This window comes from Apium graveolens, chromosome 2, assembly GCF_009905375.1.
Source record: "Apium graveolens cultivar Ventura chromosome 2, ASM990537v1, whole genome shotgun sequence".
Taxonomy (NCBI): Eukaryota; Viridiplantae; Streptophyta; class Magnoliopsida; order Apiales; family Apiaceae; genus Apium; species Apium graveolens.
The window spans coordinates 252637751-252665301 of NC_133648.1; the positions used below are offsets into that span (position 1 = coordinate 252637751).

General features: G+C 33.5%; 3 protein-coding genes across 7 annotated transcripts; 1 reads left to right on the forward strand and 2 right to left on the reverse strand.

Moving 5' to 3' along the window:
• The first annotated feature begins 1375 nt into the window (after positions 1–1375).
• LOC141708362 (inositol-pentakisphosphate 2-kinase-like) lies at positions 1376–6392 on the forward strand. 5 transcript variants are annotated; one of them, XR_012569450.1, is made up of 10 exons: positions 1376–1551; positions 1681–1799; positions 2606–2800; positions 3313–3460; positions 4139–4179; positions 4313–4423; positions 4652–5257; positions 5352–5514; positions 5606–5720; positions 6096–6118. XR_012569450.1 is itself a non-coding variant. In XM_074511963.1 (9 exons), exons 2-9 carry the CDS (start codon positions 1698–1700, stop codon positions 6107–6109), a joined length of 1332 nt encoding a protein of 443 aa, XP_074368064.1. In that variant the 5' UTR covers positions 1378–1551; positions 1689–1697; the 3' UTR covers positions 6110–6392. The 5 variants fall into 5 exon arrangements, 4 of the variants coding, with proteins under 4 accessions (XP_074368065.1, XP_074368064.1, XP_074368063.1 ...); XM_074511963.1 differs by lacking the exon at positions 5352–5514 and having other exon boundaries at positions 1378–1551; positions 1689–1799; positions 6096–6392; XM_074511962.1 differs by lacking the exon at positions 5352–5514 and having other exon boundaries at positions 1379–1551; positions 6096–6392.
• Positions 6393–6824: 432 nt separating this feature from the next.
• On the reverse strand, positions 6825–11587 carry LOC141708364 (bifunctional nuclease 1-like). Its single transcript, XM_074511966.1, has 11 exons — positions 11374–11587; positions 10029–10331; positions 9257–9427; positions 9077–9126; positions 8908–8964; positions 8716–8781; positions 8544–8618; positions 8126–8241; positions 7782–7873; positions 7170–7225; positions 6825–7036 (listed from the first exon to the last, which is right to left on the reverse strand). Exons 2-10 carry the CDS (start codon positions 10321–10323, stop codon positions 7173–7175), a joined length of 975 nt encoding a protein of 324 aa, XP_074368067.1. The 5' UTR covers positions 10324–10331; positions 11374–11587; the 3' UTR covers positions 6825–7036; positions 7170–7172.
• A 2024-nt stretch (positions 11588–13611) lies between these two features.
• Positions 13612–27086, reverse strand: LOC141708365 (cyclin-T1-4-like). Its single transcript, XM_074511968.1, has 7 exons — positions 26952–27086; positions 25760–26084; positions 25055–25136; positions 24550–24684; positions 24296–24471; positions 24030–24169; positions 13612–15233 (listed from the first exon to the last, which is right to left on the reverse strand). Exons 2-7 carry the CDS (start codon positions 25987–25989, stop codon positions 14371–14373), a joined length of 1626 nt encoding a protein of 541 aa, XP_074368069.1. The 5' UTR covers positions 25990–26084; positions 26952–27086; the 3' UTR covers positions 13612–14370.
• Between the last annotated feature and the right edge of the window lie 465 nt (positions 27087–27551).

Genomic DNA, 27551 nt, shown 5'->3' on the forward strand with positions numbered 1-27551 from the left:
TAACTATCAACCAGTAAATATTATTACAACCCAAACTAATATATAATTTACACAATATATTATTTTGGGTTGTAATAATATTTACTGGTTGTAATAATATTTACTGGTTGTTTATATCCTATTAATAATTAATCGGGGTTTATGCTTATTTATTGTTAGTTTGATGATATATAGATACTCATTTTCTAATCCCGAAATTGAGGGCGCCACAATTTACGTGTATCAAAAGCGCATCTAGAGTATGCGTAGGCGGGGACGTATAATCTAACGTGTACCAAAAGCGCATCTAGAGTATGCGTAGGCGGGGGACGTATACTTATATGTCATATGCGTCCACGGCCTCACATCTCCTGGTTACATATATGACTTTTTTTAACCTTTTCTTATCAGCATGCGTACAGGTGCCCCGCATATTTTGTATGTGTAGTCCTTTACGACTAATTTTTGCTTTTTTTTGTATTTTGAAAATTTTAAAAATAAAAGCTAATTCTCCGCAGTATCAATATACGTGGGCTCTATTTCGCATAACATTGGTGCGCGTAAGTTTTCTTGATGTATTTTTTTTTAATTTTAGAAATTACAAATAAAGGTTGCGCACTATTGTTATGCGTATACATGCCGTCACATATTTAGTTTAAAAAAGTCGAATCACTAATTCAGAAATAAACACAAGTTAGTCATATTTAGTACGCGTCTCTTGTATTGGTTTTAAAGGAATAGTAGTATATAGCACATGAATTATACATATCGAGGGTTCGAATACCCAATCCTCTTGACAGTGATCATTTCGGGCAATTCCACCCAAATTTCGTTATTTTGGGCTTTAACCCGTAAACAAATATCTATTTCAAAAATAAGTGATTCTGTTATTGTTTGAGTTTCTAACAAAACGGGTAAAAATTGCCAAAACCCTTTTATAGAGTGGCAAAAAGTATAACTTTTACTTCCTTCGTACCACCGAGATGTTTACATTATAATTCAATACGTATTTCGAAATTTTTATAAATTATAGTTTCATAATATTTTTTGAAATTTTTTTTTGAATAAAGTTTAAACATAAAACTTTTATTCAAAAAAAATTAAAAAAAAATATTGTAAAACTATACTTTAAACGAACATTAAAAAGTGTGTCGAAAAATAACGTAACAATCCAATTCAGTGGGACGGAGGGAGTAATTGATAAACAAATTTAATATTTATATCAAATTAAATCTTAAATTTCAAACTTTAATTTAATATAAATATTAAAAAACAAATATATGTATAAATATAATTTTTTATACCGCAATTTACGTTAGAAAAAAATCAACAGCATTCATTTGGCGCCCGATTAATAAAAAAAATAAATACATACAGTACACAGAGCCCACAAAAACAATAAAATACCCAACGCCCACCCCTGCGTGTCTCTGAGTCTTATCTTTTTCTTTCCCTCCGTCATCAATGTTGTATACATACGTACACAAATACAAGTGACAATTCAGAGTACCCAGTTGTAGTTGTGAAGAGCCCTCAGTTTGGATTTTAATCTCCCCTGTCTTAAGATTTAAGGTATGCCCATGTCTTTTTATTATTGGATAAGTTAAGGGGTAATCTCATTTCTAACTAAACTCTTATACATCTGTAATATAACATGTAATGTATTATTGCATTCATTTGTATGGTTTATGTGTTATATAGTTCTGCAGGGGAGGGGAATGGAGATGATTTTAGAGGCTAGAGATGCTGGGGAGTGGGCTTATAGAGGAGAAGGCGCTGCTAATCTTGTTCTTTCTTACACTGGATCATACCCTCCTTTTGTAATCCCTCTCTCTCTCTCTCTCCCTCTCTCTTTCCTCTCTCTCTCTCTCTCTCTCTCCCCCATTTGACCTCTGTCCCCTGTTTTCAATGTTATTTTGTGTGTATTCAATCTAGAGTCTCTTGGGTATTATTTTTATCTTGCAAGTCAATACTAGGTGGAAAATTTATAAATTTAATAAATTTGACGGAATTCAATTGGGATTTCAGTCTTTAAAAATTTCTTGGTAGTCAATCGGGATGGTATTACAAAAGATTTTAAATGTGTTACTATTCCATACGCAACAAGGAATTATTACAAAAAAACGATTAGTGTCCAGTTAGGATATTAAAGTACCGTCAACTTTGGTGGTATCAAAAAAGTATTTAGCTTTCATGAGATGGTGGATTTTGTAGGGTTTAAAGTTTTATCTTTTCAAAAAGAGATATGGCATCTGCCCAAGTGGTATTGACTCTTTATAGAATCAGAATATTTTATGCAGTCATTAGATCCATAGATTATTATATTCATCAGTTATTATTATTATTATTATTATTTCAATTTATGAATTAACTAACTCCACCCCAGGTATGGGAATAAATGTACGGGGCGATGCCACTAGAGCAAGAGGTCTTTTGTATATCGTATATCCTTGGCAATTCTGAATCATTACTTCGGCTAGTCACTAGCATATTCTGTTAGAAGATCTCATGTTAAGGCATGTTAAGTAAACAGCTCATCTTAAGATGTTAGGGGAAGGCCCCAACTGGATCTTGTGTTATATTTTATATTCTAACATATTCAAATCCTTTGCAATTCATTGTATAGGTTGGGAAAGTATTGCGTGTGCGGAAGATAACTGAAAATGGGGCAGAATATGATAATGGACTCTCTGGCCTAAGCAAGCATGAGTGCTTACTTTGGGATGAACTTATATCGGCCCCATCCAGGGAAATGGCTGAGCACCTGTATGTAAAGAATGTTATGAGACCTCTGCTAGGTTCCGATTATGTTGAGTCTGGGGTATGTGTTGTTATAGCATCATATCTCTTGTGCATTTCTAATATCTATTTATCCTGCTTAATATCCTGATCATATGTTGTTTCATTCAAAAAAAGCATCACATAGATATTGCTGCCTCTTGCCTGCGACCAATTATTTAAATATATGCATTAAATTTATTGTTACAGTCTCTACCATCTATTAATTATGATAGGACATAATAAAGATCTCTGCACAGCATTAGCTATAGGTTACTCTTATATAGTTCACTTGTTTGAGTGATTTTTATTGCCCTTCTTAAGCCCCATTCATGTTAATGGTACTTATATAATTTCTTTTTATGAGCTATATGAGCTATACTTGTGGCCTATTCACGTTAATAGTCCGGAAAAGCTATAATAATTTCTTTTAATGCAATATCACCCATTGTTTCTCCTCCAGAATGCATCGTTTGATTCTGCACAAATGGTTTTTTCAAAGTTCTGTAGTCTTGTATCAAGAGTCCTCATGTTGTTCCTTTTTATACTGGGTAGGTCCGAGTACTTGTGGGCAAGGGATTTTTGGAGTCTGTTGAAAGTAATATTCTTTCTAAGCGTCCTTCATGGCGAGTCAATGATGCAAAGACCAACACAGAATGTGTTTCTGCTCTTCTTCTACCTGATCTCTCACATTTTCCTGGCAGTAAGTACCATCTCTGAAATATATTTGATGCAAATAACTATGCTTGTCTATTTAAGGAAACAAGACACCTTAATACCCTATCACTTGCCGCCTTAATGGTGATTTTTCTCTAACCTAATTAAACCCAAGGTATCATGATCTTGGAATCGAATTTCACCTGGATTTGAAAATTGTTCTTAATGGCTACTTTATAATTACCTTGTGGTGTATGTGTTGTACCTCAGTTAACATACATCTGATGCATGCTTCTTTAGGTGGCTTTCAAGAGTCATCCACTAGTTTGCAGTCTAAAGAAAAGAAGTAGTGGGTTACTTGCTCATGAAACACAGTTTTATGGGCATATATTTATTGTAGTATTACATGGAAAAATTATTGAAGAAAACATGAAGCTGATTCTCCTTTAATACAGTTAACAATTTTTTTAAATCTTATCTTCACAAGCGAGGCAACATATTTTGACTTTCATACCAACAGTCCAATTCAAGCTTTTACATTTCCCTTAATGATAACCTATGGATGTTGATTAGATTGTTGTCCTATAATCTATAAGTACGTGTCTGAGTTCTGAGGGTTGTAAGTTGTTTGAATGTTATATTGAAACAACTAAATGATTTACGGTCTTCATGCTTTTATATAATGATTGTTCGTAACAGAAATTTATCTTTACCTTTTTCTCAGGTGTTCTTAATAAAGAATTCTGCATAACTGTTGAGATAAAGGTTCTACCCCCTTCTGTTAATGTTCTTTTCTAATAATTTCTTTTGAATGTTTTGAGTAAGAGGCAGTTAAAAGGATACACAAAGATTAAGTATATCTTACTTTTCTCATTATATTCTTGCTCACTCAAAGCAGCCCAAATGCGGATTTCTGCCAGTTTCAGATTTGATAGCTGAGGAAAATTCTGTTAAAAAGAGCATAAGCCGATTTAAAATGCATCAGGCACTGAAATTCCATCAGGGGAAGGTATTTGTCTATCCTACTACTAAATTTTTAAGACCAGTCCACTATTTGTTGGATGCTTGTATAAAAATTATTATCAATCAGCATTTAGTACATTTCTTGGTTAAATAGTATATTCTTCAACACTGATGTCATTTAAATCTGTTTTTTATGTGTTGTTGCTCTCGTGTGGAAGATTGTTTAGCACTTGATTTAATTATACCTTCTTCAACATTCAAAAATTTGTTTCAGATATCGGAAGTAAGCGAATACGATCCGTTGGATCTGTTCTCTAAATCTATAAAGAGAGTAAATAAAGCTGTGAAGGACCTTTTTCTTACACCTCAGAACAATTTTCGGGTATTTTTAAATGGTTCTCTCATATATGGGGGCTTAGGTGGTAGCCCAAGCAGCAAGAGCTATCTGACTAGGGAAACGTTTGAAGATGTACTGAAATGTGTGATTCAATCAGACAATGGCAATCGTACAACAAAGTTCCTGGATCTTGTTGCTGAGACAGTTTTCAGATCAAGACTATTAGATAGGCTCCTAAAAGCCCAGATGCTTGATACGCTTGACATTGAAGGGGCAATTCATGCATATTATAATGTTGTTTCCCAGTCTTGTAAAGTATGCAGCAAATTCCGGGAAGTAGAAGAGAAACTGTCAGAAAGATATTCCCATATTCATTCAGATCCATACAGTAAAAGCTTAAAGATTGTGAAGGACTATCTGACTGCTGCAACTGCAAAGGACTTGAGTACGATGATAAGTTTTAGACCCACTGAAAACAGAGACATGGAATCTTTGGATGATACTGTTGTACTAAAATCGACTAGACAAAGCTTTCAATACAAGGTATGTGTCACAACTGATCTCAGATTCTCACCGTTCTGCCTTCTCCTAAGTTAATGCACAAATCCTCTCATCCTTTATCATTTGTTTTTTGAAGCAAAAGCATGTAAACATTAGTCGCAGATACTATGGAATAATGCAAGACAATGCAAAGTGCTTTTTAATTTATTAAATGGTCTAGTGATCCATCATGACCTTTACACTATCAGGAGCTCAAATCTTGATTCCCCCTGCTGATGTTATTATCTACTACTGCACTCGTTAGTATTTCCTATTTTAAGACAATGGAATATTGCTAATATGGCATTGTCTTATTTTGTTGATATAGTTACTAAATTTGTTAATTCACAGGCATCTTTTCTTGACCTGGATAGAAAACCTCTAACGAAGATGGAATACTATTATGAGTTAGACCAGAAAATAGTTCGCGCTTATTCTCAGATATCTAAAGTCAAGGATAATCCAGGTAAAAGCTGCGAAAATTGAATAGACCTGGTCCTTGTCATGGACAATATAGTAGGTTGCATTTCAAGGCTTCTCCGCTATGTTTTTCAAACACGTTTATATTATGCATGTGCATATTTCTCATTTTTCATCAAAGAACTTAAATGTACCGTGAGGTTCTTAGCCAAGTTTCTTATCGAAGTATCACTCTGAAGGTCTGTATTTTAGACTTACACAACCTAAAATTATCATTTTTTTCACTTATACACATTATGTCGTAGTTTGCTGCTCTATATTTGTTCTAATAAACCTTTTTCTTCTATTTTATTAGTGTGCCAACAGAAATAATCTGATAGTGTAACTTCCCAACTGATCCTCATTCCGTCTTTTGCTGTAGTTGTGGTAGCTTGATCCACAAGGAGATAGGGATGAGTCAGATGGTGAGTAGGGATGAATCAGATGATTCTTTCAGAGCAAGCAGGAGCTACAATGTCAAACATTTAAAGTGCAACTGAGATGTCTCTTCATACTAGCTGCTCTGACATTTAATTTATGTTGTCTATAGAACTTGGTTTTGCTTAGAGGCAAATGCCATAATGTACACCTAAACTTTAATAAGTCGCTGTTCACTGTATAACATTTATTCCAAATTATCCAAGTTTTAGAATAATAATATCCACCATAATATTTCATATGTTTAGCTCTGTTATAAGATTTATAGTTTTCAGTGTATTGTCATTATTATGTAAAAAAGCGTAACGATTGTTTATTTTACAATTTACTGATAGTATTTCCTCGGTCATCAAAACGCAGCCTCCAGGATTAAGAATTTGTATGCATGATTTGTAAGGGAGCCTTCATATATAGATTTGGCTGTGTTTACGGTCACGTAATAAAACTAGAACACAGATACGTTGTAATACGAGTTTATGTATCATCATCTGCCTTGTCATTATATTAGTTGATTCTTGAGATTTAAATTGAGCTGCTGTGCCTAGACAACAAATCTGGGCAGCTATCTATGTATATTCAACTCTTTAGGCGTAGGTTCAAGATGTTTATATTTCAAAAGATCAAAATTCCACAAACAAGAGTAGATTAATATGATTATTAAAAGCAGAAGCCATAGCAATCAACGGGATGTGACATGAAATTAACAGTAGCACTAATATATGTCCATCATAAAGGGATTATTTACAGTTTACACTTTACAGAATATTCACAACTGTTTTACATATACATACAACGGGTGCACACATATATATTCATTATATAGTTAATTTGCCAGAGGAAGCAGGTTACTTTGAACAATGGGTTCTATGTACATAGTCTTCAACCCTGCATACATGGTACAAGCAAGATAGCTATATATATTAGTCTTCTTTAAACCAAAAAGCACAAGTCTGTAGAAATGAGAATAGGTCCCCTTGTGTAGCATTCAACTATGGTACCTATAAAGACAAAAATATACCTGCTAAGCCCAGTTCTTCTTTGATCTGAATTGGCTGAGTTTATCCCGCCACTGAGCTGTAAAAGATCATTAAAACTCTTGTGAAAATTTTCAAAGACAAGATAAGGAGTTTATCTTGAACCTGGCCGATGTATTCGCTCGGCAAAGAAAGAAGCACAAAAAAAACAGTGCCATATCAAACTAAATGTGGAATCAGCACATTTAATTTTAAAGCTTTAATTGGTCACTAATATGTTCGAAATGCAATAAAATATGAACCAAAAGTGTCCTAAAGAGCATGTTTCGATTTATTTATCATGTTCACATTTGATGTTTACAGAATTTAATAACCCTGTGAATCCCCGTAATTAACAGAGATGAGGGAACCAGATAAGAATCTGAACCAAAGGTGTTCGAAATGCAATAAATATAAACCACAAGTGTCCTAAATAGCATGCTTTCTATTTATTAAAAAACACCAAAACTCGTATCTACTTCGTAGAACATGAGATATTGCGCTCACATTTGATGTTTAATGAATTTAATAACCCTGATAATTCCCATGATTCAAAAGAGATGAATGAACCAGATAGTTGAAGCATGTAGAAGTTCCGGAAGAATGCAAAAACTTACCAGCATCACTATAGCGTTCCTCAATGGCAGCTTTCAGCATGTTGCACACAAGATCAAATTCCTTAGTTTCAACACAAGGCTGGCCATTGGGCCTGAAAACATAGTATACATGATAAGAAAAGAAATTATCAGCTAGAGTTCCTTTCCTTCCCGAAAACTGGAAGGGTTATTTCAACTGCATGTCTTATAATTTTATTGACAATCAATTTTAAGGAATCAGTGTCTTGATAAATCACAACATTCCTATTAAAAATTTTGGGTGGAAGTTTTTCAAATCGTAGCATACAGCCACTTACGGGCCTTTTCCAAAGAATTTTTCGTCGGCTAAACAATGTGAGCCATACCTGTCCAGTTCTGTGAATATTAAGCCATCTGAAGAACCAGGTATTGAAATTTTTGCAGGCTCAATTATTTTCATTCCATCACTATAAGCCAAAAACTTGTTTACTTGTATTGGCACCTGAAAAAAAATCAAAATATAAGAACAAAGGTTGGATGGATAGTCTTGGTCTAGGATTTAGGAATTGAACATATATGAACATCATCTCCTAATTAATGGTGTGACTAAAATGATCTACCCGCCTACCACCAATGCACACATGCAAAAAAAAAGTGCATATGCATGCATATCCAAAGGTACCACTAAAGGGCTCTTAGCCTAGAGGCATCGGCCTCATCCTATTTACGGGAATTCAAGGTTCACATGCTGTCAAAGTCAAGGTCGATGTGTGTGGTCAACTATTAAAAAAATGGAAAAGGTACCTTGCATCTCACTGCAATGTTGATTGCATCCGAAGGTCTAAGGTCAAAGCTAATATTTTCTGTTTCGTCATCTACCTGGGGTAAGGAAAACATCTGTCAGATAATCAGCTTTCCAAAACAAAATCATGAATGGACATTCGTAACAAAATAGTGTTGTGTTTCAGGAGTTTGCCTTTGTTAAGTACAACCGTGAAAAATATGCCTCATGTATTCTCTTTGTGACTCGAACAAGTTTCACCTGTATAATAACAAAAACGATTCATCTAACGAAGGGAAATGTTCTCTATTTTGTTAGAATTAGACGATTTATAATTTTATCTATAGCTCAAGAGCTTGAGCTTGACACAAATTAAATAAAACTTACTGAGTATCCCATTTTGTCAATCATTTCTTTAACTACTTGATACATGGTAGGCCTCGCCTGAAATAGAAAATTTTACAAATTCCAAATTTAAGTTTAAAAATTAACAATTATCCAGAACATCAACTGACACCAGACAAGCTTTAGTGATAGAAATAGAAGTGATGCATACAATTTGGACGCTGCGCATGGCTGCCATGAGCAATGCACTTGGCATCTCCACTGCAATAGAAAGCAAGTGATTGGAAGCCGAAAGAAAAAGTCAATAGTTGACCTTAAATTATTAATCATAAAAATAGAATAGGAACACATCCCTATATTCTGAAAGAGAAAAATTGCAAAGGAAACATACACACGATAATTGGGAGTAGTAGACCAGTTCCATCTTCCATTTTTAGCACAATTGCGGGATGAGGGGCATAATCAGGAAGATGGCCTCCATGAGGGTTGTTATGGGCACATCTTAAATGCCTGCCATCTCTCATCTTGATCATGAAACCATCGGCACTGCTCTTCACCTCAACTGTCTCGAAAAATGTCAAACATTCATATCAATTATTTGTCATTGTGTTTACTGCTTCACATATTAAGTACATAATGACTTCTCTCTTAACATGTTAGAATATACTGGTTAACAGAACCTAAAAGCAACTACATAATTATTCAACCAAGTTGCAAAACCTTGATTAATTCTGTACGTTAATGTCTTCTGCATAACCACTTGATTTGGAACTTTCTTCGTTGTAATCTTTGTGAATGCTACACAACCAACTTTCACTAAGAGCTAGTTCAAAAGAGCAAGTCGCTATCACAAGATTCAGCATTTTCCCTCAGAAGTTAAACACAGACAAGACTCTATGTTGCAGTAATTCAATGACAGTAATAGGTACAGAGCAAGTCGCTATCACAAGATTCAGCATTTTCCCTCAGAAGTTAAACACAAACACAGACAAGACTCTATGTTGCAGTAACTTGATGACAGTAATAGGTAACCGAATAAAGAGCAACTTCCGGTACAGACAGTTAATTTATAAAGTACGATTTCAAGTCTAATTTTATGTGTAAAAGCAATGGTGGAATATTATTAAATTAATTTCCATGAATGGGTCCAGCTAAGAGCTCACCAGCTTCGACAACACTTGAGTTCACATAATCTGCATCGTTCTCATTAAAATTTTCAGCAGTACTACCATTACCATTGGATGATGAGCTGAAACTACACTTCACTACCTTCCCCTTCTGGAATCGCTGTTGATTACCCACATTAATCCTACTGCCACTGAACCCTTTGAACCCCCAGAACCCACTTCTAAGAACTCTATTTTTCATTAGAGGTCCATTTACCGGTAGCATATAAGCTCCAGTTTGTTTTAAATGGACTGCTGCCGGGCAGATAACAGGTCCTTGTACAGAACTCATATTATTTCCTGTAAATTTCATAAAAAAAGGGCATGAGTAAAATTTTGTCAAGCAATAATATACTGATTCAAGAGAAAATTTGGAAATTTTAACAGAAATAACACACTGCATTAATTTTTTTTTCTGGTTACATCTGCAATTAGGTACTGAAGCATCTTTTGAATCATTTAACAATATTTTCACGCAAGTGATTCGATGTATCCGATAGATATTTAATCTATATATACATATGCAAGCTACACTATCAACCATATTAAATTTTATATAATTACATAAAAAAGTATTAAAATTCACATAAAAAAGTCTTATAGTAACATCAAATTAGCATATGATACATAAGTAATCTAATTATATGAACCATGGATATGAATATGATCTGTTTATATATCATGATCACATAGCTCAATATAACTACATAATCTCCTTCGATATCTTTAAAAAGACTGCACAAATTAAAACCATTGTAAACAATTAAATATATCAAATGACAGACCTGAAGATCACACTGTCTTGTACAAGCAGTTTCAGATTTATAACCTTGAGATCGAGTAAACTATAGCTACTAAAAAGACAATATATCGAAACGAGCACTCTATTCAATTTTTAACTAGGTCAAATGTGTTGAAAGATTACTTGTAAACATATAAATGAAGACTTGATTCCGTGTGCGTAGTTACGTAATTACATATCGAAGCAAATACAGTCAACAACTTGTTCAGTTAGGCAATTCGGAGTGTTTTTCAATGAATACATTTGTAAGTTACATTCTTATTAATCGTATCGTATCGAATAAGGCTACATACAACAGTATTGAAATGGTCATCAAATCAAACTTGTAATATAAACATCCGAAATCTAACAACACGAAACACGTACATGATCTAACAAAAAGAGGTCAAGAACAAATAAAAACAGTATGATCGGTTAATATATCATGATCATACACAACTTTACACACTCAATTTGAAAACAATCATTTAAAAATGAGTAAAATGAAATAGATCATAATAAAATAAGTCAAATTAAAAAAATTAAAAACAAAAAGAAGACCTGAGATGAAAGGCTGTTGTATGAGCAAGTCCTAGATCAGATAAGAAAAATGATGATTAAGAGGATGAATATAGAAATAGGATATATAAGTTAAGTGTGTATATACATAGGGTTAATATTTAAATGTGTGTGTGTGTGTGTGTGTGTTTTTGTTTGGATAAAGAGGGGGAGGAGAGGATTGTTGTGGTGGGAGGAGCAAGGCAGGATAAGAGATTTTTTTAGGCTGCCTTTCTCAATTATATACCCAAAGTCCAAAGAGAGAGAGTAGAGAGAGAGCATTTTAATCAACACGAGAGAGAGAGAATAATATACTTAATATTTTATTGTTATAAATCGGATATTTTATTCACATCAATAATTCTACAAGAATATTTTATCCTTTCTTTTTTTCTTCTTGTTCTGTATTCTCTTTCCCTGACAGTTTATGTTTATGTAAACTAATTTTTTTTTAAGGTAATTTTTGAAAACATTGATTTCATTTCAAATTCAGAATTTCAATTTCAAATCTTTTGCATAGAAATTCGAAAAATTGAATTTCAAAACTTTGTTTTTTGGATTTTTCTAAAATTTGAAATATATTATTTTTATTTTTTATCGGAAAATTGAAATATTAATTTTAATTATATATATTTCAGGATAAATTGCCCAAAAACAATCCTTGAAACAAAATTCAAAAACTTCTTGCTGAAAAAGTTCCTGTGAAACATTTCCCATAAATTTTTCGTTCTAGAAAATTCTACCAATAACAATTTTATCCGGAAAAAGTTTTTACAAAAAATTTTAGGGGAAAAAAATTTCGGGAAAAATTTTCCGAGAAAAAGTTTAGAGAAAAGTTTTTCGGAAATAATTTCCCAAGAAAAAGTTTTTGAGGAAAAAATTACCAAGAAAAAAATCCCGAGAACTGTTTCTCAAAAAAAATATTCGAGAAAAAATTTCCAAGAAAAGTTTCTAGAGAAAATAATTTCTGAGAAATAATTTTCGGGAAAAATTCCCGAGATATGATTCTCGGGAAATTTCGCGAGAAAAGTTTCTCTAGAAAAAAAATATACCGAGAAAATTCTCATAAAATATTCTAGAAAAGTTTTTTTGGGAAAAATTTCCCTAGAAAAGATTTTCGAAAAAATTACCTGAAAAGAAATTCTCGAAAATTTATCTGAAAAAAACCAGTAAAAGAAATTTCTGAAAAAATTTCATTCCAAACATGTATTTTGGTAGAATTTGAAATTCTAATTTTTAAACTTGTTTTTTTTTGGACAAATGCTGAGAAATTTTATTCACTAAAAGCCTCGGACAAAATACAATCTTGAAGATTAACATGAAGAACTCCTATTATAATTACTATCAAGATATTTGTGAGAAGCTCTTGCAAAATAATGAGTAACTACATTTTTTAATTGCGTTGAATTTAAACAAATTTCAAATTCAAATTTTTGAATCTTGCCAAACATGTAATTTATTCAAATTCAGGATTTGAAATGAAATTGATATATCTAAACGGGGTATAATGGAATTCGAGAATATACATAATTTAAATATTTTTTGTTGTTTAATTCACAATAATTTTATGATAATTTTTTTATTTAGTATTGAAGATCAGTCGAGAAGAGATGGATAAAAAGTTTAAAATTTTGTTACTGATTAACCAAGGATATTATTGTAATCTGATCCGCAAAAACATTTCTGGATATGGTGTGTTTGTTTCAGTTCACAGTTTCAGACTTTTCAGTACACAGTTTCGTCTTAAATACATCAATTCATTTGGTTATTAGGTGCATGTAAATCACTTTTACTGTCGTTTGAAAAATAATTAACGTCATTGTTAAAAACAATATATTTTTTTAAAAAAAACTGTTAAATAAAATATTAATCTAGTTTTCTAATATATAAAAACACATTTTTTTGAAAACAAATTTTAAACTATGGGGGTAATTAATGGTCAATCATAAAGAGTTAAAAAAATTCAAGCACCTGGTGATACACATGAAAATCCTCACAGACAATGAGGTTGACAAACTTAGATCTACTCTGTTCGAAGTAAGAATTTTCTAGCAACGTCCGAAGATTTCACGCAAAAAACATGACATGCATTTGAGGCCAGTACGTTGCAATTTAATAAAATTAAACATATAAAGTGTTTGCACACATCACATCTAACTCCTTACTATGCATTCATTTTACTAAAAATCTTATACAACTAGTGAGATGTTATACAAGTTCGGCATTCATGACAAGTAAAGATTAAAAAAATGGTTTTTATTTAAAGACTTGGAGGTCACAATTCACTATGCTTCATCCAGAAGACGTTGAATTCCAAAAAATTCTTTTCCATATCAACATTTCTCAACAAATTGTAAACTTTAACTCCCCCCAAAACTTACAAGGTACAAATTTTCTGAAGAACAAATTCTCCTGACATAAAACGAGAATACACCATTTTGGTATGAGAAGCTACAAACGCTATTTTTAAGTCTGCAAAAGCAATGTCAACCAGGATTCAGACTTTGTATCATGGGTGCCACACTTCTTGCCCTAGAAGAATTGCCACCAGAAGATTATAATTCATGCAGCACATGATAAACTTGAATCCTCAATAGAAGCTCAGCTAACCTCTGTCTATATTACACCTTCCCTGTATATTTTGTTTAAAGTCATACTTCAAGCAAAAAACCTCATTTCTCTCCAACATTTCTTCGCTACACAAAAAAAATTCCTGCAACTTCTTGTTTCACCAACTCCCTTCCCTCCCTGTACTCTTTTTTTAGCTGAAGTTGTAGAGCACATTTCCCTTTATTGTAAAACTTAAACCTAACTTTGAATAATGGGCCTCCCTCCCATTCAAAGTACAATGTTCCATTATAGCCTCCTATTTTTTTCATATTAGCATAGTTCTCTAAAAAGAAAATCTGAGGCAGGCAATTTCCCCCCTCAAGTCTACGCAAAGAAAACGATGACTGTAGTATATGCAAGTTCTAATTCTTATTACAAAAGTACATATATTTATAATCTCCTCTGCTTATCTGTTTTGGAAGAATCCGGCTGTATACCATTCTCAATCTCCCTCTCAATCCAAGCTTCACTATCCATCGCGTTACCCTGGTCTTCCGATAACTTCCTGTTTGTAATTATATCTCGTTTCCTCTTCCTAAGCTCTCTTATCCTGTCAACATCTATCATAGAATTGCTGCCTTCAATAGAAACTATCTTGCAACTCAAATTCAGATCTGACTTTTCTCTTACTGGCTGATCTTCACAATCTTTAACCATCTTAGAACTGCTTCCTTTAATGGAAACTATCTTGCAACTTAAATTCAGATCAGACTTTTCTCTTACTGGTTGATCCTCACAATCTTCAACTACACTGTCCGCGCTGCCAGATTCACTTGCCTGACATTGTAACTTCGCCTCTTTCACTGAATCTGGAACATCACTGCAGGCATTTATTTCGTTGCATTTGGACAACACAGAACCATTGTGCCCTGCACCACTTGCCATTGATACTAAAACACCAGAACTGAGTGATCCACTAGGCGTGCTTACTTGTAGGCTACTGGACGATGTCTTTTCAGTAACAGTAGATGAATGCAGGCTTGTCTCTTTCATAAAATCCTGGACTACACAGGATACTTGCTTTTTGTCGCACTTGGATGATACAGAAACTGATTCCTTAGGCCCTTCAGCATACTCTGTAGTTTTTAGGACACAAGAACTTGAAGTAACTGGACCATTTAAGGTGCATGATTCTGAGCTACTAGACAATGCCTTTTTCGCAATAGTCTCAGGAGCAGTCCCCTTGCCACGCATGGATTGCTGGGCACGTTTCTGATTTTGTTCCACCACTCTGATCATCTGTTGGACAACCTCTGAAGGAATGAAATAAACATAGTTAGGACTAAAAAAACATGTAAAGTTCGATCAGAGTATCACACTACAGCTAATGAAAGAACAAGTAGAGCTATAACATTTTATAGTACTCCGAAAATTAAGGATTGACAAAGATTTTTAACATTTCTCAAAGAAAAGGAACAAATTGCATGGTCAATGACAGATTCCTGGTGTGCCAATTATCATCTAGAAGGTCAGAGAGTTTCCCACTGTGTACACTGTCACACTAAAAGACGAGTATCTCTTTACCGGAGCGACTAGTAGGGAATTTAGCAATAAGTTGCAATAAAGAGACTTAGGTTTTCAGTACATAGCATATCCCGATCCCTTATTTTTTGTCCTAACTACGAAATTCCAATCCTGACATGTTGAGTAAGGTGGACTTTCTCCTATACATTTTTCTGGAAGACTAAATAGTTTATAGAGACAACGTTTTTGTAAGACTGGGTTATAATGGTCTCCAGACAATTGGTAAAACCATGATATGTAAGTAAATTTCATATGAAAAAATCGATGTATAAAAATGTTGAAATCTATTGAAATCAAGATAACAACAATTTTGACAAATAGGTCATAAAGGTTGGTGAACAAGTAAAATCCTAGTAATAAGAAATTCCAATAAATTACTAAATGAGCACCACTGATACTTGATAGGAAAAACGAATACAATAAAAATATTACTGTGTAGCATCTGGAAAGTAAATGGAACCATGGTATATTTTGTATTAGACCATTGATATAAAACTACCATGCAAACTTTTGTTTGAGAAACTACAAGGAGACCATTAAAAAAACCACAATTCAATTAAGAATACAGAAGCACGCCTTCAACTTGAAGGAAACAAACGGTGCATGGTTTATAAGGAAGCTTTTAAATTAAACGCCATGTTCTTCAATTGATTACAGAAAACGGTAAAAAGTAACCCAACTACAGATATCAAACTTTCCACCCAACTAATAATCGATGATATCAAAAAAATTAAAATACATAACAAATTCGATCTTAACGAACTTTACCTTCTGTCCTTTACTATGTGACGAAAGGAAAAAAAATTAATAATGAATTCAATAAGACCATAAACTCTGTTGAGGAACAGGAAATACAGAAATCGATGATAAAAATATTAATTTTGTATTTCCGTTCCCTTTTTAAGAGAGTTATCTCTAGAATCTTACTCTATATATATATTTGTTTAGTGTAGAGATAAATAATGTATTAGAAGAAAGTTCTATGGAGTCCTTTTTTCTGTGGAATCCTGGAGCCCATATACGTTCTGCAATTAAAATATCACGTAAAATATTGCAGAACATTATTTCACAAATCACTTCATATAAACATCACTCTTTTAATGGAAATCTTGAAAACAAGGACTCCATATAACTTAACTCTAATGTATCAATCTATTTTTTTATACATGGGTCTAGGAGTTCATTAATTAAAAAGCTTATTTATAATAAAGCAATTGTTTACGGGCCTTAGTCCATTAGGTATTATCATTAAATGTTTTAATCTTTTTTATACGCGGGGCTAGGAGTTCATTAATTAAATAACTTATTTATAATAAAACCCAATTGCTTATGGGCCTAGGTCCATTAGGTATTATTATTAAGGTTTTTATTCCCTATATAAGTGATGTTAATCTCTACTTCACATGTCAGGACCACCATAAGTAGTAGTAGTAATATAGCTAAGCAGTATTAATGTGTGATATTAGTAGTACTGTTAGTAGTAAGGGTAGGTTGGTCATTTGTTTGTCGTTTCAGTTAGTTGTCAAGTGTGCCTATATATACAGATGTAATATGCTACATTTCAGTTTATGCATTATGAATATATGAAAATGGAACTTGTTCCACAAATCTCTCTCTACTCTCTCTAGGGTTTCTCTCTAGAAATCTATCTTCTTCTTCAAGTTACTATCTGATTCAGTCTCTACAATTTCTGACTCTATCTCTCTGTTTCTGCCTCTAATCTGCTGTTTCTCTCTGTTTCTTTGTTATATCTAGCTGTTATCTCTCTCATATAACCAGAAAATACCAAAAACAGTTGCAAAACTAGTTCGGGAACCACCAATTCCTGACAAATTGGTATCAGAGCCCTAAAATCATATCAATCACTGCTTCAAACATGTTGTGCACTCCAATCCGAGCTGATCCAGCTTAGATTCACAGTAATCGCAGCTCAAAGTTCAGAACTTTTAATTTTCACTCAATCAGGTGTTATTTTAATCTCTACTGCTAGATCTGATCTTATTCCGTGGAGTTCAGTGTTTGTTAGTATAGATACTGCTACTTCAGTGGTGTTTAGACCTAATTAGTGTTAGTACTGTTGTTATTGAAGAAAAGCACAAAAAAGTATTAGGTTAACACTTGCTTAGAGCTCTTCTGTACTATAGTTCTGTTTTGGTGTGAATTGGAGAACTGTGAGTAGTTGAGATCGAAAGTATTGAGAAGGTTTGGAAATTATTGTGGATTGAAGAGAAGTTGTGTGTTGTTGTGTTTATCTGTAGTAGTATTGATTAGCTGAGGTATTGAGACTTAATCAAGTATGTGTTGTTGATCATCTGAATTTGTAACTAGTGGTGTTGACCAGGTGTTTGTGTGAATTCCTGTGAGTACAGTTTACTTGTGGTGTTAGTTTTTGAGATTATAGTAAAGTGTTGATTGGTTTGTGAGAAGTGAATATTGTGTTGGAGTTGTGATTGTGTTGTATTCAAGTACTAAAGGTGTTTGAGGAATTGTGTGTGAGAGCTAACTCTAGTGAATTGCAGAAATTGTATCACTGCTCAAGGACTATAGGTGTTTGATTAATTGACTCAGAGAACTATAGCAGAGTATATAGCTGCTGTGTAGTAAGTTTGTTGTGAGAATTGTGTAAAGGAGTTGTTGAAGTAAGGAAATATGGAAGAAATTAGTGAAGTATGTTTGGTTGAAAATGAATTACTACAAGAAGTTCAACAACAATTTCTTAGTTACAAGGATAAGGCTGCTAAGAGATTTATAGAACTGGAAGAATTGATTGATAAGGCTGCACAGAACATGGAAATTCTGAAAAAGAAAGCTCATAGAAGGAGAAAGACTAGATCTAATAACGGTGTTGTTGGAATGATGCATACTGACCCTCTAGACAACACTGAGGAAGCCTTACATCACTTAAAATTTAGTTTTCCCAAGTTCTCTGAAGGCTCTGCAGTGGTTGAATGGATTCAAGAATGTGAACAGTATTTCAAGGTTGAACCGGGGTTGCACTTGGGTGGAGTAATTGAGCTAATTCCACATCAACTGGAAGCTAGATTAAAGGAAGGACTTTGTCCTTATTGTATGGACAAAGATGGACCTAAGCATCAATGTAAACAGCCCTGTCAATTCATACTGAAGAATCTGGGCAAGGACAAATTGGAGAGCAGAATTAACAACACTTATAAATCAAATTCTGAGAGTGAAGCTGATGAGACTACTGAAAACACTGTAGGGGTGATTAGGGACCTTGCATATGCTGCTGGAGGAACATGTACGGGGGAACCTCTCTATGATGAAGAACTTGTTTATGATGCATTTCCAGGAGAAGATTTAGAAGATTGGAAATCTGAAGAAATCATTTGTAAAGCTTTGGGTCTGGAGAACTTCTTTCAGTCTTAAGGAAAATGCCGAAGAAGGAAATTATGGTGGTACAGAGTTAACAGAGGGTGAGTCTCTTCAACTTGAACCTCTGGATGCTCATGTGTTCTGTAAAAGACTTTCAGGATAATGATTCAAGTTCAGAAAATGGGGCAGTATATAGAGTATTAGACAATGGAGTTAGTGTTCCTTCTTCCACTAAAGAAGTGGAAGCTGCCAATGTTCTGAATCCAACAATTATGGAAGGAACTCCATGCTTTATGGAGCTTGATAACCTGAGCAGACCTTTTGCAGCTGGTCAGTTTGAGTGTATAAAGGGGAAAGAGCAGCAGCCTACTGATGAAGAAATACCTCCAGTGACTCTCACTCAAACGAGAGAAATGGCTAAGACTTCGATTCACAAGATGACTGAAGATCCCTTAACAGTGACAATTTCTTACAGATGTGGGAAGTTGTCTAGCAATTTTAGCAAGAATAAAGTGCTTATATTTGATCCTGGTGGTTATATTTCAAGTGGCCAGCAAACATATGTTGTGGGAATGTTCACAGAACTGATCATGTATAAGAAAGGAGGAAAATTAAATGAAGTTGCAAAAATAAACTCAGTCTGTGGTAAGTTGGGACAATTACAATTTCAGGAAAGAATTATTTCGGAGTTTCTTGCAATAAATCTGTTGTTGAAGGACTGTCCTCAATTAAGGAATAAAGTGTTTGAAGGTGATATAATGAATCAAGATAGAACTCATGGACAGGGTGGGCCTGAAATGAACAAGTCAATGAAATTTCCATATCTTGAAGCCTCGAGGAAAAATATTATTGTATACATATTTGATCCTGGAGGAGATTCAGGTTGCCTTCAAGGTGTTTCTGTTGGAGTTCCTGATTACCTATCACTACTATATAATGTTCATAGTGGAAAAGAGTTGTACATAAAGAAAAATAGCACAAAGGTTCAGGCTTTATCCATGGTGCATGAAGACACAACAGTGATTGATATTGGAGCTTTGGCTATCACGGTAGGAGGTGTGATGTACATGGTGGGAAGAAGGATTAACCAAAACACTTTGGTTGACAAAATAATGATGTATTATTCCCTCATTAATGTTCATGAGCAGAATCTGAAGAAGCTGGTGCTAGCCTCCTGCAATGATACATTAGTACATTTAGAGGGTGGGAAGGTTTACTTAAAACAACTAAGGATTTCCTTTGAAATCCATGATCCCCCATGAGGACATGGTTAGATTTTGAAGAGGGGAGGAATGTCAGGACCAGCATAAGTAGTCGTAGTAGTAATATAGCTAAGCAGTATTAATGTGTGATATTAGTAGTACTATTAGTAGTAAGGGTAGGTTGGTCATTTGTTTGTCGTTTCAGTTAGTTGTCAAGTGTGCCTATATATACAGATGTAATATGCTACATTTCACTTTATGCATTATGAATATATGAAAATGGAACTTCTTCCACAAATCTCTCTCTTCTCTCTCTAGGGTTTCTCTCTAGAAATCTATCTTCTTCTTCAAGTTACTATCTGATTCTGTCTCTCTCTACAATTTCTGACTCTATCTCTCTGTTTCTGCCTCTAATCTGTTGTTTCTCTCTGTTTCTTTGCTATATCTAGCTGTTATCTCTCTCATATAACCAGAAAATTCCAAAAACAGTTGCAAAACTAGTTCGGGAACCACCAATTCCTGACAACATACTATAATGCCATCCGGAAAATGGGCACTTCATCCCATACAACACATGAGAACCTATCTCTAATTGTTTGTTATACATTATAATTTAAGCTTTTTAACTTTTAAAATTGTACTTGTTATAAATTTACATATATAATATATATTATTTTACTCTTGTTTTTCAGAAGTTTATATAATATTTTTATATAAAATGATAGGTATTTGTTTATAGAAAGTATCTTATTCTATTAAAAATAATAATTTCCGTGTCCAAAGTGTCGCGTCCTTATACAATGTATCCCCAAGTCTTTGATTTTAGAGTTCGAAGAATCGGACGCTCTGAATTGTGTCCATGTCAGATGCTTCTAGAAGAGTCTGATAATTATAAAGTATAATTATTCCTAAAAGGAAAGGAAAATTAGGAAAAAAGAGAAGTTTGAAGCTTTTACATTACACATTTTATTCTATTTTATTCTTCAGTTGATTACAGAAAATGGACGTAAACTAAACCAACATCACATGTCAAAAATCCGCCCAAATAATGAATGATATCAAGAAACTCCAGGTATCACAGCTTTAATTAAATTGCATATTAAATTCAGTCTCAACTAACTCTACTTTCTGTCTTTTACCATCTGACAAAAAGAAATCTATTAATAATGAAAATCAATCACTCCTGTAACTGAAACTTTCAATAACTACAGGTTCACAGTCAAAGATACAACTTTAGTAGGTACCAGGCAATTTCACTAACAAGATCATGTTCTCTAAAAAGAACCTTTGCACATAAAGTTGAAGTTGTTGCTGTGATGTCCAAAAAATAACATCAAGTTTCATTTAAGAATGTACAAGATATACAGCCACCTGACACAGACCTTATCCAATATATAATTCAATAGCAACAGGCCTTAAGATTCTCCCAATGACCCTAATTTAACAATTATTAATTTTACTATCTTCAACCTCAGTATGTAATTAGTCGACATTGAGGTGCCAAAAGATGCTGAATAGTTAGAAAAACAGGACACAAAATTTGCATGAGCAAACAGAAAAACATTTGTATATGCTTACATACCAGAATGTTTGCTGTTTTCCAGCTTGTCTTGCAAATGTTATGAATGTAGTCTGTTTTAAAGATAACTAGATTAGTTCCCGAGCAGATGCCCGGTTATATTAAAATTATTATTGTTAAATATGTTATATTTTTAGCATTAAATTAGATAAATTGATAAATTCTCGGCAAAAAAAAAGAAGATAAATTGATAATTGTAATATATTCAATTTTAAGTAGCATCACTTAGTATTTATAAAATAGATAAATGGATAGATGTAGATTGTTTTATTTTAAGTAGTGAGGGTCACTTGATATATAAAATATATATATATAAGGTAAAATTTAGATTTGATAGGTAAAAAAACTGTTGGAAAAGGTTTTTTGAAAAAAGGTTACAAATTGAAAAAGAAGAGAGAGAATTAGTGGGATGAGAGAGAAAGTGTCATTAATGTTAGCATGTCAACTAAATTAATATATTATATCTAAAATAATTTAGAGATTGACAAGTGTCCTCTTTTAAGGAGAGAGTGACACTAGCCATAGTTTGTTCTTTGTTTTAGCATAGTTTGTTCTTTGTTTTAGTATAGTGTAGATACCCAAACCAGGCCCACTACTTGTAATATTTAGATACACGGGATAAGCAAGCAAAAACTTGCATATAAAAATAGGCACTACTCAGGGTAAGGCAAGAGAAAGTAGAGTTTCATAGCCTGCACATGTCAAAGTTTCCACCCAACTAATGATGTTTATGTTGCGCATAAACATCATGTGTTACACCCTAATAATTAGGGCCTAATTAGGAAGTACTATAATTTTAGTCTCAACTAATTCTACATTCCGTCTTTTACCTTCTGACAGAAGGATAACACTGATGATGAAAATCAATCACTCGGCAATTGGAACTTTCCACGACTACTGATTCATACTCAAAGATACAACTATAGCAAGTACCAGCCTACCAGGTGATTGAAAAGGTAAATCTTGTTCTCTAAAAGAAACCTTATAAAGTAGAAGTGGTTTCTGTATGTGTAAAAGATTAATATAAATTTTCATATAAATTGTACAACATATACAGAAGCATCACACAGATCTTATCCAATACAAATATATCCCAACATACCCTAAAGACCTCCCAAAGACCCTAATTTAACAAATATTGATATTAATGTCCTCTGAATACTTTAAAAACAGGACGCAACTTTGCATGAGCAAACAGCAAAGCTTTTTTCTAAACACACCACTTATTGCATGAAACCACCTTAGTCCACCTATATATTATGCACTGTACATGTTTCTAGGTTTTAACAATGCTATCAACCATATTACAAAATGCTGATTAGCACCTGAAAGTGAATGAATCATAAGATAGATAAAACTATATGCTTCCGTACGAAAATGTTTTCCTGGTTGTCTTGCAAATGTGATGAATGTCGTCTGTTCTAAAGATACTACCCAAACCAGTACCTCCACAGGTAACACTTAGATGCACAGGATTAGCAAGAAAAGCAAACTTGCATAAAAAACTGGGCACTACTCAGGGAAACGCAGAAGTAAAGTTCCGTAAGAAATTTCATTTGGCCATAAACATTATTTATTACACCATAATTTAGAAAAAGCATTATAGATTAAATCTCAACTAAGTCTACATTCTGTCTTTAAGCATCTGACAAAAGCTGTGAGAAGGAATAACTCTGATAATGAAAATCAATCACTCCGGAAATTGAAATATCCATAACTACTGATTCATACTCAAAGATACAAGTATAGTAAGTACTAGGCGATTGAAAAGGTGGATTTTGTTCTCTAAAGGGAGCCTTAAGTCAAGAAAAGTGGTTGCTTTAATGTCAAATCACAAAATTAACATAAGGTTTCATTTAAGAGTGTACAAGATATACACATACAGTCACCTAACACAGATCTAATCCAATATACAGATTAATAGCAACATGCCGTAAAGGTCCCAAAGACTCTTAATTTAATTAATTTTGATATTACTGTCCACTAAATACTTAAAAAGTGATGAACAGGAGGTAAACTTGTATGAGCAAACAGAAAAACTCTATTTTGAACACACCATCCGTTGCATGACAACCACCTTAACCCCCCTACATAGTCACCATGGTCTATACATGTTTCTAGGGCTTAGCGTTATGTTTGCACTGGAACATTTAGATGCACTGGAAAAGCAAGCAAAGCAAACTTGCATATATAACTACGCACTACTCAGAGGTGGGAAAGAGCAAGTAGAGTTCAACCACTAAAATAGACAGTTTGTGCTGTACACTATAACAAATAAACAGGAGTACACACAAGGAATATACAATTCACAACTGGAGAATAATTAGCTATATTAAACAACAAACTTATTGTAAACAATGATGAAAATAGGAGCTGTAGAAAGTATGGGAGATAGATGCACATAAACTAACCTTCCAAATATCTAGGTGCAATATCAAACTGCAGCCACCAACCCTTTGGCAATTTCACTTTTAGAATTTTTGCAGCCAAGAAGATGGAACCAGCAGCAATATAATGAGGTTTGTACTGTAAGCACAGTGTTGTACGCAACCTAAAGGAGACATACATATAGAGTCAGGTTCAAAAAGAAGCCAATATATAAAACATAGACCCGTGGGACACAAAGTCTCAAGTTTTCACAGTATAAAATTTCAGGTAAAAAATAAAAAATATTTACCAATCATTTACATAGTTCCAGGCTACTCTTGCGAGTTCCTTATCAGTTATCTCCAATTTCTTTAGAGCCCCAACAAGTGGCTTGTACGGGTGTTCAATGTTCATATTAAAAGCAAGTGTTGCTAATAAGAGTCTCTCCCCTTTTAAGATTAAATCTTTCTGTATATCGTGAACTTCCTGTAAAATAGAAACAATTAACTCGACTAAAATAGAAATTAAATCTTTGTAAAAAAATATTAGCCAAGTCTTGCATACCTTCTGTTTTATTCTTCTAGAAGCAGATGGATCCCATTTGTATAGTAGTTTATAAGCCACGACAATAACTTCATTCAGCCAGCGTGATGTTTCTCCAACTTTGCAACCAAGGAACATGCATGCAGTTGCAATAGTCTACAACCCAGTATTTGCATCGGAAGCAGATTACACTTCTTTTAATATAAACAAGTTTCAATAATAAAGTGTACTGACACCATTTAATCAAATTTACAGTAGCAAAAAAGTGATATGCTCGGAAATACTATTCTCGAGGTACAATATTTTTTGTTTGAACCTATAAAGTTATTCAAATAAGATCTTTAAAACCTTGTATTTATGTCCTGGCCATTTCATCCCATAATTATCATGTTACGAGACGTTTCCTCGTCCATGAACATGTATGTTCTAACTATCATATTCACCAAGAGATATCTAAAGACATTGCATCTACTGAAATAAGGGCAAGCTTGGAAGCTAGCCCATATAAAATCAAGGAAACCGGTACCTGCCAACAATTCTTTGCATGAGATTGCCTCATATAAAATCGATGGCACATCAACATAGCTGTTGCGATTGTCTGCTGAGGCCTGAGAGGAAAGATATAACATTGGATAATCAATATAATCTACTGAAGGTGCCAATAAGTTAGCCTTATCAAAACTAATATGATTAAATATATATATGTGTGTGTGTGTGTATAAAAAGCGTGTTTCTGTATATTCAGAGAGTATGATGATGCAAGGAGCAACGACTATCTTAAAGGTACTTTCCATGTGAATTTGATCAGTACAATACATGATACGTCAATCCCGATGACCTCAAAGTCACATATTAAAGAAGCTTTGAAATAGTACAAAAACTGGATACTAACGAATAACATCAAATATAAATATAGTTTGGCAGAAGCTTCAAAACTTATGCAGAGATTTCAATGCCTAGATTAACATGGGACTAATAAGAACTCAAAACTTGCATAAAGGAAGCAAGAACAACAAATTAGTAAAATTTTGTAACTTTTAAATTAAGGGCACAGTGCTTTTCTTTTATAATGAGAAGAAGATACCAGAACAAAGTGACAGATAATTTCTAAAGAATCATTAAATGATAGTGAAAGGGGCTATTAAAAGGAGGCAAATACATAATCTTTTCATCCCTTTTTCTATAGACTTCATTGTGTTTCTCTAAATGATTACACTAACAATGAACTTACACTTTAAGCTCCATTCCAAGCTCTTGTAAGAATGAGCAATACAACTTGCGGAAATAAGATTCCTCCTTCTCCCCAATGCCATCTTTCCTTGATGGAGAGCTCTCTTCAATTTCTTGCTTGCTGAAGTACCATCTGCGTGCATAACAATCCAAGTCTTCAGAATCCTGGATGTTGGCTAGATGTCTTGCAAATTTATCTAAAGAAGGATCCCCTGGCAGGTTTCCTGCCATAGTTTCCCTCTGCAGATACACTGCAATTCGTAAAATTTAATGTTCTTTAGCAGCTTCGGATATATAGCAATTCGTCAACAGCACAAACTAATAACCTGCAAACATAAACAACATAAAAAATGATATAGTAATGCATACATTACATATACAAAATCCTTAATTCTAAAAAAAATATATATAATTTTGTGATACCAAACAGTGTTGATCTTGCAAAAGATATTTAAAGAGCGAATATATTTCGCAACCCTAAAAAAACTTTACTATCTATTTATAAGATTCAAGAGATGCACATTTTCTTTATTTTTGTCTTTTACAATTGTACACGGCTAAAAGTGCAATAAATACAAGTAAAATCAGACAGGCGCTCGATTACGAAAACCGACAAAAAGGGTTTAATAAACCTCCTAGATTCTCCCAATACATCATTAACCAACACAATTACATAAAGTTCACCACGTGTTTGTAATCTTACAAAAATTTCAAATTCAACACATCATTTATTTCCCTCCGTATCCTTTCACTTACTTTCCTCGCTTATACGACTATGCTAATTATCTTCCAATTTGACAACCCACAATATAAGATGAGACATCTCCTCAATTACAAGAACCCAAAAAAAGGCTCTCCACACACCCTTTATCAATTCTTCAATTACAAAAGTAACAAACACAATCACATTAAACTTATCGAAAACATGAATACGCTACATATCACAAATTGCAATGTGAATCATGTTTTAATACTCAAAACAAAAACCCCAATTACATTCAATTTCAAACAACCAAACTAAAACATATCTATAACATCAATAATAAAAACACAAATTTTGATAACATAAATTCAAATTAGCATTAACACGAATAAAACTAAATGTAATCCAACAATTGAGTTTAAATTATGTATAGATACACAGAGGGAATGAATTGTAGCTATTTAATATAAAGCAGAGAGATAGAAAGTACCTGCAGCAATGATGATTGGATCGAGAGTACTAGGCTTCAAAAACGTAAGAGGAACACAAACCCTAGTGGTTTGGGTTAATATATGTATGTGTGTATGTGTACTATGTAGGGTCGTTTCAGCTGGTCAGCTGTTCACACCGTCTTGTGCGAAATATAAAATTAATATGTTTTTAATGTTTATTATAATCGGTAATTTTTTATTTTCTAATTTTCCTGTTCGATTGGGACTAGAATTTCTTTTTATTTTGCCAACGGCCCAAAATGAAGTATGAGTATTGCACGTGGCCCCCCGTACGTTATTACATGTATTTTTAATTTTTTTAGGGGCCGGGCACAATTTAACGATTAAATTTGGATGATTTGAAGGTTTAAATCCAATTGATAATGTTATTGATTTTAGATATTTAATAAGCGAAATTCAATCCAATGATGGAAAATAGATTCAAGCAAAATCATCAATTCTTAACAGATTAGTATAGCTCGATTTCAGTTAAATACAAAAATATTTTGTAAACTTGTACCCTAATACCTCCTCTTTAGTCAATCACCTCCATCTTCACCATTTGTGATTTAGTTTCAATAATCACCAAGATTATACTC

Bases quoted from the DNA above. Each gene is read 5' to 3' on its own strand.
- LOC141708362 (XM_074511963.1), top strand. From the start codon at position 1,698: ATGGAGATGATTTTAGAGGCTAGAGATGCTGGGGAGTGGGCTTATAGA. The intron at 4,424-4,651 runs GTATTTGTCTAT...AATTTGTTTCAG, and splicing joins TGAAATTCCATCAGGGGAAG to ATATCGGAAGTAAGCGAATA. The intron at 5,258-5,605 runs GTATGTGTCACA...GTTAATTCACAG, and splicing joins GACAAAGCTTTCAATACAAG to GCATCTTTTCTTGACCTGGA.
- LOC141708364 (XM_074511966.1), bottom strand. From the start codon at position 10,323: ATGAGTTCTGTACAAGGACCTGTTATCTGCCCGGCAGCAGTCCATTTA. The intron at 8,242-8,543 runs GTACCTTTTCCA...ATTTTTTTTCAG, and splicing joins ACATTGCAGTGAGATGCAAG to GTGCCAATACAAGTAAACAA. The intron at 7,874-8,125 runs GTATGGCTCACA...CTATGTTTTCAG, and splicing joins ATATTCACAGAACTGGACAG to GCCCAATGGCCAGCCTTGTG.
- LOC141708365 (XM_074511968.1), bottom strand. From the start codon at position 25,989: ATGGCAGGAAACCTGCCAGGGGATCCTTCTTTAGATAAATTTGCAAGA. The intron at 24,685-25,054 runs GTACCGGTTTCC...ACTGGGTTGTAG, and splicing joins ATGCAAAGAATTGTTGGCAG to ACTATTGCAACTGCATGCAT. The intron at 24,472-24,549 runs GTATGCAAGACT...TCTATTTTACAG, and splicing joins CTAGAAGAATAAAACAGAAG to GAAGTTCACGATATACAGAA.